At 38.6% G+C, this 13,247-nt stretch overlaps 1 protein-coding gene across 1 annotated transcript; it reads left to right on the top strand.

Moving 5' to 3' along the window:
• The first annotated feature begins 4,015 nt into the window (after positions 1-4,015).
• LOC116250958 (uncharacterized) lies at positions 4,016-5,666 on the top strand. Its single transcript, XM_031624974.2, has one exon. The coding sequence runs from the start codon at positions 4,358-4,360 to the stop codon at positions 5,363-5,365; it is 1,008 nt and encodes a 335-aa protein (XP_031480834.1). The 5' UTR covers positions 4,016-4,357; the 3' UTR covers positions 5,366-5,666.
• The last annotated feature ends 7,581 nt before the right edge of the window (positions 5,667-13,247 follow it).

The raw sequence follows: 13,247 nt of genomic DNA, 5'->3' as shown, positions 1-13,247 counted from the left end.
GTGTGTAAACACAACTTCAACTAATCTTATTTTCTAATTTCTTTTTTTTTTTCCCTTAACTTTCTCACCTACTTTTCCTCTTTGTTCCTTTTTCTTTTTGTTAGTTTGATGGGCGCGATGATTAGGCATCACATTCAGCTGAAACGAAGGATTTTCATAACATCAAATAACTCAATATTTTAAAGAAAAGTAATCAAAGAAACATCAATTTTGCTTTTCCTATTGTTGTGTAAGGATTTATTTTCTTTTCTTTATTTTTTTTTTATTTTGGTATCTAATGCAGGTATTATATATGGCCTTACCGTATGTAACATATTGATGTTATTTTGTGACATCAATGTAAGGCCTCTTACCGTATGTAACATATTGATGTTATTTTGTGGACAGGAAAGCTGTTGAGTTTCCATAATCTTTCAAGGCCTTAGAGCTGCTCTAACGAGTCTCTCATTCACAATCCTGTTGCTTCGAGAGAAGCGGTCTGCCTAGTGGTGCATTTGTCGACACGTTCTTAGTTAGATTTCCATAGATGCTATTCATTTGAATTACAAATGATGGCATGTATGAGTTGAAGAATACAGCATATGACCACTCTGGTCTTAAAGCATCTCTAAACACAGAAGGCAAAGGAATGGAGAAAGTTTAGTCTCCATATGACCACTCAGGTCCTAAAGCAACTTTAAACACCGGAGGCAAAGGGACGAAGAAAGTTTAGCCTTCATATGACCACTCAGGTCCTAAAGCAGCTCTAAACATCGAGGGCAAAGGAATGAAAAAAGTTTAGCCTCCCATTCAGGCGACGGTCCCTCGTAGGTCACAATTTCATTTTCTTCTCCTTAAAAGGGGGATTGAAAGGAATGAAAGTACAAAGCATGACAAGTGCTCTCCAATGAAGAAGGGTTCTTTGATCTGTTTATTGATCAACGTTTTTGAGAGGAAACAAGTATTTATAGGCCAAAATATGACTTCAATAAAGGCTACCTGACAGCAGGGGCGGAGGCAGGTGCAATCACCGTGTTGACAATTGCCCACACAAACCCACAAAAAATTCATGTTTGCATATTGATATTTTAAGAAAATTTTATTCGTTTACATATTGGTACCCTTAAAAACTTAAAAATAAGAACTCCAGTTATCTAAAGGAGATAACTCCTACACTTAGAAGGAGAAATTAATGCACGACATGGCCTGATGTTTGTGCATGAAAGGTGTAGTATTAAAGAGATGATTCTTGTGCATTAATTACGGTGATTTTGGACAGTGCTAGATGTAGCTAGGATTCATTTTTCATGTGTCTCGGGCAGGCGATTGGCATTATTACCATGTGTAATAAATTGATTTTATCTTTTAATACTTTGAACTATATAAATCAAAATCTCTTAATGGGTTAGTCGTATTTGTTATATATATATATATATATATATATATATATATATAAGTGTTGTGAGGAGAGAGAGAAGCAAGGAAAGGGGGAACTGAAAAAATCTATAAAACTAGCCTGAAAACAAAATTGAATTTTCTAGTGTCTATCTTTTCTAGGATCTACCAAATGGTTGTTAAAAGGAGAAATAAATTAAAATGAAGAAGGAGAGAAAGTAGGTGAGAGAGAGGTAAAGAAAAGAGGAGAAGGAAAACTAGTCTAAGAATTAAGTTAGTTGAACCGAATCATAAGAGAAATGAATAGAATGGGGCTAAATTTTCAAGTGTCCTTTTTCTATAGAGTTTAGATGGAAACTATACATGGTCGTAAAGAAGACAATCGGCAATCCTACCGTCTCTCGTGGAGCGAAAGCTGTTGCCAATTGAGCAGCCGGCAAATCATGCTGGCTGCCAAAATTGAACATCCAAAGAGCTGTTACCCAACCTTCTTCAGTTCTGCTACCGAGTTTAAGGTCAACGTTCAATGTAGATTGCCCTCGCCATGTATTCTGGCTCATCTGCTTATTTCGGCAGCTTCAGATTTTCCAATCTAGCCAAGCTACGTCCATTCATGCTCAAATTGACTCTCCAAACCTATTCCCCTTTCTTTCTACTGCTCGGGTGTAACGCAGCTGCTTCGTAACTCAAGTGCAGAGCATGACACTCGTCAATTAAAGTGTCGCATAATTTTACAGTTTAAAGAAGTAACGTTCACTGCTTCATAACTCAAGTGCAAAGCATGACACTCGTCAATTAAAGTGTCGCGTAATCTTACAATTTAAAGAAGTAACATTTGTGAATCAAGCTGATGCCAGATATATTAAAAAGTAAACTAAACCCCAAAAAATCAAAGTTGTCTGCCCCTTTTCCACTATTTATTTTATGGAATTGAATTGAATAAGGAGGTAAACAGAGAGGCAACCAGCCTCCATCGCACCCAAGTTGAACCTTGGGATGTCTGAAAGTCTGTGATCTATATAAAAAAAAAATGATCTAAAGCTTTTATGCGGATGACATGTAGGACCATTGGATGAGTAGAAAGAATATTTCATCCTACAACATGGCAAAGAGAGCCGAAGCCTCTCTACCTTTCCTCCCATATCATAGAGAGTAAGTTTGACAACGTTTCATAGATCTGCTTCAAAAATGAGACAGATTCATAAAACACTTGTTCCAATGTTTCGTGAATCTGCTTCAATTTTTTAGGCAGATTCATAAGCAATAACAATGTCTTACTACTGCTAAAATGAATGTTTTCGGTGCCTCAATGTAATATCTCATCAACGCTTCAGCTTGTGCACATCAGTGTCTCTCTTTTTGTAACGCAGGAAGTTGTTATTTGTTGTGCCAACTTACTCAGCGGCAACTTGCCCTTGTATGGTTGCCAAACAAAAAAATTCAAGGATACCCTTAACCCTTAGAAGTAAGTGAGTGGCTAGGGCTGCACACGAGCCAAATCGAGCCCGAGCTTGGCCAGCTCCAACTTGGCTCAACTCAAAAAACTCGAGCTCGAGCTCCTTATAGCAAACTCAAGTTCGAGCTCTACTCGAATATACAAAATCGAGCTCGATTGACTCGTTTAACCCATTTAACTCATTTAGGCGTTAACTCGCATAACTTGTGAAACCATTTTTGGTAATATTATATAGAGTACCGGTTTGCGAGTCGAGTCAAATATAAACGAGGCGAGTTTCAGAAACTCAAACTCGATTCGTTTATCGTTTCGAGTATCATTGTAAGCTCGACTCAGCTCGTTTATAAACAGGTTGAGCACGTGCGAAGTTTTTTCGAATGAGTTCAAGTCGAGTCTGAATTGGCGGGGCTCATTGTGCAGCCCTACGAGTGGCTACCCTTAGCGAGCTCGCTTGATTTATTGTGGAAGAGAAGAATATGGAGAAGCCAATATTTTTCTTGCTACGTGGGTAGCAATATTTACCATACGCATTGTCCACCGCTGACCTTGCAAAATGACGGACGCTTTGCTTTAATAATGAAGGATGAGGCTGACTACGGCTGATGTCACCTTGTAAAACAGAAACCTCCCTCACATTTCATTAGTAGGAAACACCGTTGTAAAAAATTGGAAATGGAACCAAATTTTCCAATTCAATACTTCTGCTGAATCAGTTATGGTTATTATATTAAAAATAATAATAGTAATAGTAATTAGGAAAAAAATTAACAATGCACAAAAACTAATAAGAACGAAGTTTATGACATCTATAAGACACCCATGTACCGTCTCATGAATCAAATCAATTTGCTACTTAAATTTTGGATTAAAATGGCCTGATTCAGACTGATTTAAAAAACATTGCAACTCATCAGTAGGATGGTTTTAAGTCGCAATTTAATTGAATTTAGCATCAATTTTTTTTCCTTGAGCCAAATGATATATATATCATTCAAAAGAATGCTTATAAATTAACTGAACTTTTGACATGCGGTCAGCTGGATAGCGCGTTCGCTTTCAGGGAACGAAGTTCAATTCCCTCATATAATTGATCATACGTATGAACGCGTATATATATATATATATATATATATATATATATATATATATATATATATAAGAGAGAGAGAGAGAACAGCGACAATGGAGACCAGCTCACAGTGAGATACAAACTGTCTCGACACTTTACTTCCTGGCGTTCCCGCAAATCAAGCTAAGAAACCCCACCCTCACATGCTCTCCCTCCTTCTCTCTCTAACCTTCTTCCCAACAAAAAGAGAGTCTCAGGATCCAAAGCTGCCCATCATCGTCATCATCATCCTAAGGCAGGAGGGGCTGTTGGCTCTTTGTAATAAACAAATACTGAGCAGCTAGCCACCGCCCCCTGCAACAGAAACAAAGACGCTTCCTCCACCCTCATATCATCCCATCGATCGATTCAATGGAGGAGGAGTAACTGAAGGAGGAGGAAGTGCAGAGGTAGAAGAAATGATCGGACCCTTCTCCCCGACGTGCTTCAGCGCACCAGACGCCGAGCCCACCACGTCTAACAGCAAGAATATGAACAAGTCGCAGAACCTCATCACCTGTATCTACCACCTCCAGCAGCAGGATGGCAGCAGCGGCGGGGGGCAGCAGAACCACCCTTCCCTTCTCACTCTCACCTGGTCCAAGACCCTGCTCGGCCATTCTCTTACGGTCCACCTCGACGGCTCCGCCTTCACCATCGACATTTCCCCTCCTTCTCCTCTCCGGCTCTTCCGCCCCAAGCGCGGGTCCAAGCCTCTCGCCCATGCCAACCTCTTCTGGAGCTTCGCGCGAGCCCGATTCGACCACGGTCCCGAGCCCACCCGCAACTTCTACCTCTGTGTCGTCACCGCCGGAAGGGCCGCGCTCCTGCTCGGCGACATGCCCGATGAGGCGCTCCGCCACGCCGAGGTGGCGGACCTTCCCGACCCCTCCCCTTCCGCTCTCGTCTCCCGGCGGGAACACGTGTTCGGCCGGCGGAATTACGCCACCACCGCCCGATTCGGCGGGACAGGCCGCGAGCACGAGATCGGCATAGAATGCAGCGGCGGGGAGGGGAAAGAGGCGAAGCTGGTGGTGCGGGTGGACGGGAAATCGGTGTTGGCGGTGAAGAAGCTGGCGTGGAAGTTTCGGGGGAACCAGAGGGTGGTCGTCGACGGGTCGACGGTGGAGATATTCTGGGACGTCTACAATTGGCTCTTCAACGGTGGTGGTCACGCCGTCTTTATCTTTCAGGCCGGGGGCGGCAGCGGCGGCGGGGTGGCACTGGGAGGGGTGTGGCCGGAGTTGGTGGTGAAGGGGCCGGAGAAGAAGCTGCTGAGAAAGAGCGTGTCCTCGAGGTCCACGGAGTCGGCGAGCTCGGTGTTGCAGTGGGCTGGGAGCTTCAGTGAGTCGAGCAACCAGAGTTGGGGCAGCCCAAACTCCGGCTTCTCCCTCCTGCTCTATGCTTGGAGGAGCGACAAGAAGTGATCAATCATCATCTCTCCATTGACGACGACTCTTGCAGGATGACCAATTGTGCTTCCTAAGAACCAAGTATGAAGCCCGGTGAAATCGATCTGCTCTCCTCACTGCCTGATTTTTCAAGGAAACGCATCCATGGACGAGGTCTACGCAACTCTGTCATCCACCGCCCGTATCCGCGATTTTCCGCCGTAGTGAACAGTCGACATCTGTAATTTTTTGGAACAAATGATCTTTGATTTTTCTTTACTTTTTCCTGTTGAATGCCTTTGTGAAATTGAGGTTCAAGGATTGAATTCATTTCCAACATTCTTCCTCATTAAAACAACAGCATGTGGGCTTCAGAAAAGCAGATATGCTCTCTCTCTTTCTCTCTGGTGGTGCCAAATTGGGTGGAACAGCTATGTTTGATTTGATGCAAGAACATTGAAATGTTCGTGGTATCAAGCATCTTGTCCGGTCACTCCTCTTACTTTTCTTCTCTTCACATCACCGGAGACTGTTTGGTGGCAAGGGTAAGATTAAAGCAGAGAATTGAGCAGCAGAGCTTCATCTTTTACGATCTTTTGGATGAATTTACATGGTCTAAACATTTTATGAGAGCGGACAAGTGAAATCATCTAAGGAGTGGCTGGTCTTTGTCAACGACAAGCTCTTTCTTCTCAGGAAAGTAGATCAGCTCATGTAGTAGGAAAGAAATGGTGCGTGCCAGTTGTTGCAGAAGATGAGAAAGAACAATGAGCGTATCCACTTTTCAAAAGCTACAACCAAGTGCATTGGTCAATACAAACTGTATTGGTTTCAGCTAAGAATTTGCTTACTTCCTGTAATAGTAGTTTGATCTATATTATATTATTTTTAAAATTTAAAAAATAAATAAAACATAGGTATGACTCCATAAACAATAGGCAATATGCTCAATTAGCAAAGCAAACTGGCTCGGCCAGATTATTATTATTTTGATTGAATAGTTTAGAGACTAGTAGGACATTGGCAGCTGGCAAGTTCTCTCCCTTTCCTTCTAGGTAAGCGATTTAATTGAAATTTTTGACGTAGACTCATGCTTGATTAAACCAAAACTTAGACTTGAAATTTTGAAACCAAATTAGAATCGAGCGGAAAAATCATCTGACTTTCATGTATAATCGAGCAAGATGCCAAGATTTTCATCAGATCTGAACACAAATTAGAATTCCAATTATAACTGACATAATTTCATTTTAAAACTAATGAGTCAATAAAACCGAGACAGGACGTCCTGGACGGCCAACCAAAGCGACCCACTTACGTTCCTAGTCATAGCGTCAAGTGGGTCGCCGTATTATTTTGAGACAGCCAGTCACGTGGAGATCGGGCCGAGCCACAAAGATCTGATCTGTTGTCTTCTCGCTCCTTGGCAGAGTCTTGCGCTGTAGCGATCGGACGTGGAGCCCACGGTGGAGGCGGGACAGAAGAGGGCGAGGAGGTGGGGGACAGCAGGACGGCAGGCTTCAAACGGTCAGATTTTCTGCTCGCCCTGAGCTGGCTTCTCTCTCCCTTTTTACAAGTCCAGTCAGTCCGTGGTGGGGTAACGTGATCGGCGCTGGGGAACCGATTGGATCAGGAGGAATCAAACACGAAACTGAGAAAAGTTGCAGCAGCCCACTGCATTTGCAGGTTAAAGAAAGAAGTGGAGAGGGGTAGAGGAAAGTGTATGTTACTACTTGTAGGTAATTGCTCACATAAAGTTAGGGGCCAAATTAGGTGGGGGGCTCTGTGGGGGCGTATGCCCTACCAAGTTAATTTGAAACTTTGAATTTATATGTTGGATTTCAGTGGACTTGGGAGTTGGGTGCAGTTATATAAAGCAGCCTACGATACCCTGCTATTGACCCAAGGCCAACTAAAATTGATTAACTATATATTTAGTATCCTATGAAAAAAAAGTTTTGCATCAAAGCCAAAAAAAAAATTATATTTTTATGTTAATATTTTTCAAAACATTTTTTTATTTACATGGTAGTGCTCCTTGAAAATTCAAAATTTTACACACAATGCTCCTTAGCGAAATTTTTTTGGCTTTGCCCCTGCCAAGGGCGGACATTACTTAGAACTAGGGATGTCAACGGATCATATTCGGATCGAATATATCCTTAATTATATCCACCTTTTTGGATCTTAACATATTCGGATTCGAATAAAGAAATGTCATATCCGAATCTCATCTTTATATTTATATCTGAATCTGAATTTTAAACCAGATTTTGCCAATTTTCAAAATTTACTAGCATTATCTACATGATGTTTGTCGAAATCGTATCTGAATCCGATCAGATATTCATGTATATTTGAATTCGATCCGATTCTTAATCGGAGATTAAATTTTTTTTCATATCCTATTTTTTCGAAGCAGAACGATCAAATATCCTATTCAAATTGGATATATTGACATCCCTACTTAGAAGAGACCTGTTCTACAGGTATAAGTTGTAAAACTGACAGTGGGTTTTAGCTAAATTTCTATTCTAAGTGCAGTCTTTGTTATTTTAATATTAGAAGATGATATATACTTTGGAACTATTGGTATCGAGCGTTCTATATATGTTCGTTTTAGTTAACAATATGTTTTGCTTGTTCATTTTATTTAGCACAACAAAAATTTTTATGAACGGGTCCTTGACTGAAATTAAGTTCCAAAGAAACTAGCGGCCCTTCTCAAAAGATTAAATAAATGGGTTTCGTGAGGCTCTTTTCAATACAAGAAACAAAAGAAAGGCGTACCATCGGATTCTGACTTGCTTCAACATAATTGTAAAAGTAAGATAATCATCTTGTTGCTGTAGTGTTTGATCACTATATATATATAGTGATCAAACACTATAGCAGCAAGATGATTATCCACAAATTAATTCCATCAATGTTTGTTTAAGAGGTTGCTTTAATTGATGTGCAATGTCCCTGACATGACCGATTTAATAAAGGAAATGCTAGCTGTTGGAATCTATTTGTGGGCTTGCATGTATTATTATTTGTTTATGCCTTATGGTCTAAAGAATAAATTCACAGTTTTGATCAATCGCATTTGGTATGATTCCCTTCTTTATGACATGGATAATTTGATGTGTGAATATCGGATATAGATTTTGGATCTTATGATGGCTGATCTAAAAAGTCGTTGTAAATGTATGATAATAGTCACGATAGACATATGCTATCAATAAGTTTCTCAAAGATAATGTTATTTCTAACGTAAAGGTTATGGAAGGCTATTTTAAGAATAAAATAACGCTAGGTAAGCTTTCGCACACAATATATTTTATATTCTTTTGATGATTCAATAGGGACACATTTGTATTATGTCAATAATTTGCAGTCCTACAAATAGATTCCAATAATCTCATATATAGGCTAAGTGTGTTATTAATATGATTCTACATTGCATGATGAATTTATAAGCTTGAATCCGCTATCTTCCAAAGTGTTATTTTAATCAATATCCTCTATAATCACATTAACATTGGACTAAACCTAGTCCTATTAATCACATATATAAGCCTGACCAATTGTATGGAACACACATGAATTTGTGACATGACACTAACATGCAATGGATCAAGTCATGTCTATTCTCAACATGTTCTGCCTTAGTATCATATGAAGACCAGAAGACATAAGCACGTATATAATGGAACTAAACCAAAAACTATATTCAGCAGAAAAACTTTAATATATGTGTACTTGTGGGTGAAAATTTTCAAGTTCTGCTATGAGAAATCTCTTGGTTTCTTGCAATAAGCATATATTATATCAGTAAGTAAAATGTCATCGACATACAAAATTAGAAAAATATGTTTATGCTTATAAAACTTACAGTGCACACATTCATTAACCAAATTCATCTCAAAATTAAATGAGATCATGATTTGATGAAACTTATGATAGATGGAAAGCTTCATTTTGACTATAGATGGAATTTCTTTAGTTTGTAAACAATTTCCTGTAAAAGATTTCTGGTTGCACCTCATTATCTTTTCATCAATATTACCAATGAGAAATGTTACCTTTACATCTACCTCTTATAGCTCCAAAACAAAATGAGTTAACAATAGCTCATCTAATATTCCAAACAAGTAAATCCACAAAATAGAGGTCACTTTGGTGGCATAATGCATGAATTGACTTATTCATCCACATGATTAAATCCATATTCCAAATTTTCATGTAGACACATGCATAATGTTCAACAATAGAAAAACTACCCAAAGAATGCATAAGATAATTTTATTGAAAGCAAATTTGGCCTTATATGTAGATTGTAAAATCTTATGAACCAACGAAATGTGCCAATTTAAATCCAAAACTTTATAAACCAACTAAAAACCAGAATGCTTGAACCAGTCATAAAGGTCAGGACCTATCTCCGTACAAGCTTCCATTGGAAATGAAACCCAACCATCGACATGATTTTTTAAATTGAATTTTATGTTATTGTGATAAAAAAGAGGTTTCACAAGTTGTATTAGAAAGCAATGCCTTGACTTCATCAGCTCATTCATTTACATTATTGTATTGAAACCAAGAGAAGGACCAATTTTGGTCTTGGTTTACCAAATATAACATTTTTTATTTATCTTTAGAGATGTACACCACATTCAAGTATTTTCTTTTATCTTAACTCATACAGAACAATATAAAAGGCAAATCACTTATGATACGCCAGATTTATTAATTAAATAAGGTCACTAACTAGGTCATCCCTGTCTTGAAATCTCTCTCTCTCTCTCTCTTTCTCTCTTGCATATATATATATATATATATATATATATATATATATATATATATAATTTTAGTGGGAAAGGGAGGCCGCCGGAAGGTTTTTCATACGAAGACTAACCAACCAGGCAAGCATATTATACATGATGTGTTGAACTTATACTTTTTGAGTTGTTGTTTTAAATTTCCAAGCAGCAAGGAGAACACTGCCCATAAAAAATAGATTCCACATCTTTTCACGCTGAAAATTTGCCTACCACAATCAATTTGAACTCAAGTAATAAGGTTTCGTAAAGAAAAAAAACTTGAAAATGACTTTGTTGACGAGAACCGTCACTTCCATATGCGATATATGTTGCACAGAAGGGCAGCATCTTCTTGTTTATTTTGCAACATGTCAATTAAACTAGCAGGAAAATGCACTAAATTAATGGTTGGCTAAGCTAAGTTTTCCCCAACTTGGGCTGGATGGAATAAAACCCTTCCCTTTGACGTTACGCATAAATTTACAATTTGGGACAAGCATTACCTTGTACTTAGAATTAATATAATTTACTAATCGGCCACCAACCTGTATATGATGTCTGGAAATATTTTTATATATGTTCATATATATGTTCATATATATATATATATATATAATACTACTTCTTAAGGGGTGTCAATTAGGTCGACTGACATTTCATCAATATATTATGGAAGATGGTTTTTTTTTTATGGTACACTAAATATATTGTTAACAACCAAGTCTACCTAGGTTTAAGGGGCAGTGATCCGAGTTTCATGAGGCTGCTCCATATAACTGAACTCAGATCTGCCTAAATTCAACTATAAATTTAAGGTTTCAAAATAGCTTCATGGGGCACATGCCCTACAGAGACCCACCTATCTTTGCGCTAGATAACCTTAATTACTGAAGGAAATTGATTACTTTCTTAAAGAGTTTTAAACTTTGTATAGAACGACTCATTTTTTTTTTCCCTAAAGAGGTCGCTAGTCACACCTCTCCCTAACCATCACTTGACTTTGGTCGACAGAGTTCGCAACATTAAATAATTGAACACATTATATGTGCACTACATAAATATGAATTGTTTTGTCATGAGAAGTCCAACCGTTGCTACTTAATTTTTACTTTTTTGTTGTTTGGAACGCTTCCTCTTTAGATTGATAGTTCCAAAATCATCCCTTTGACAAGACGGGATTCAATGACCCAACATTTTTAGTGCATCGTCAATGATTCCCTTACAAACTCTTTATATGGCACTAATGACACCCTTAAAAACTGTTCAGGTTTCACTTATGACATCTTTAGAAAGTTTTGGTATGTCACTAAGGATTTCTATAATATTAAAATGTGTGATATTAACAGTGTCAAATATGAGTGAACATCAAACCAGGTACTCAATGAGGATAAAGTGGACGGCCGAGTCCAACCTGATAACTAAGCAGGACGGGCTTGGGCTGCTGACAAGGACTTGGGACCAGCCCGAAACCAACATTGTAGAGCTTTGGGTTGACCCGGCCCGACCTGATGTCCAACCTTAATTGTATCATCAGGCTGCGGAGTTATTCAGTCGAAGTTGGAAAGTGGAAGGCTTAGTAATGAAGACCTTGGAAAAACATAGTTGAATCATAATCTCATAAATAACAATTACCTGATTTTTATGTGAAAGAGCGCATCTATGAAGTTTTTGGTTCTTTTCAGTGCTATACAGTTATAGATACATTTACATGTTGTAATCCATTCTTTCCCTTCAAGGGCATCAAAAACGTCCTTATGCATCTCATAATGTTGTAGCCAATATTCATTAAGGGCCCGTTTGATGGGCGGGTGAAATTAACGCGGTAAATTTATCATGGTAAATTTTTTTGGAAAAAATTACAGGATGAAATTGGCAGATGATTTTCCAAAACAACAAAATGTTTAGTGTGTATTCCCTACCAACCAGAAAACAACAAGAACAAAATGTTGAGGGTGTATTCTTTACCATCCAGAAAACAACAAGATGCACAAGTTACCGACAACAGATTTATGTTTAAAAAAAAACAGTTAAAACCATGACATCCAACAGTGCAATATAGTTGTCGAAATAAAATTTATAACAATAACAAAGTTATACCCACAAAAATACATGTCTACATAAGTTTAATGAGTACAAATCCACAAAAGAGTGTATTCCCTACTATCCAGAAAAACAGAAGTTTAATGAATACGTATCCAAAAAAGAAAACATGCAATCACAAAAGAAGTTATCCAACATTTGTAGCTGCACTTCCGTTCTTCAAACTTCTTGTCTTCTATCCATCTTGCTTCATATTTGCATGTTGGGGCTTGATTTAGGTTTGGCAAGATTAGCAAACACCTGCTTAATGGATGAAGTGGCATAACCAGTAGTTGGTGTAACCCATAGCTGCAAATTAATGCATGATAGCAACATGCTGTTGCTATCAGCACCGCCGCTGCTGGTTCAACAACCAGTCCAAGCAGTGCGAATTGTTTTGATGAAGAGGATGTAAAAAGTGGGATGAAAAATCAAACAGTTTGTCTAAGCTACTACTAGGAGAATCAATCCTCCATGGCAATGATGGACAGAAGGGTCTACCAACTGGTTGGGTTGATGCAGGCTGAAGGTCTTCCAATACCCACTAACAGAAAGTCTTCTAGTTTGTGTACTTTCTTTTCCCTCATTAGTTTGGATCAAGAAAATGAAATTCAAACCAGACAATGTGAATTTAAGGAGACCAAAAATACATATGCTTTCTAATAGAAAAGTTGCATATGAAATAGACAGGGGCATAAACGAAGGCCACGCAAAAGCATCTTCTCGGGTGATTCAAACCATGCATAAGACAAATGAAAAAGGGCAGCAAATCAAGTTTTTCTCATCAAGTGTGCATGTTTACGCAGAAAAAACATCAAGCCTGCAAATAGGAAAGCAGAGACAGGGCAGCAAATCAAACGCCCAATCTCGGATGACCTCTGCCTAATTTTGGAGTCTACACCATATCAAGACAAGTTCAGATCAAGCTTGGCACCTTCAATCCGCAGTTAAACTTGAAAAAGAAACACAACAGTCTCAAGTGCAGGAAAAATGATAACTTGCAGAAGCAAGGGCATAAACAAAGGGGAAGG

Source organism: Nymphaea colorata, chromosome 1, assembly GCF_008831285.2.
Source record: "Nymphaea colorata isolate Beijing-Zhang1983 chromosome 1, ASM883128v2, whole genome shotgun sequence".
Classification (NCBI taxonomy): Eukaryota; Viridiplantae; Streptophyta; class Magnoliopsida; order Nymphaeales; family Nymphaeaceae; genus Nymphaea; species Nymphaea colorata.
This window is presented reverse-complemented; position numbering and strand designations above follow the sequence as displayed.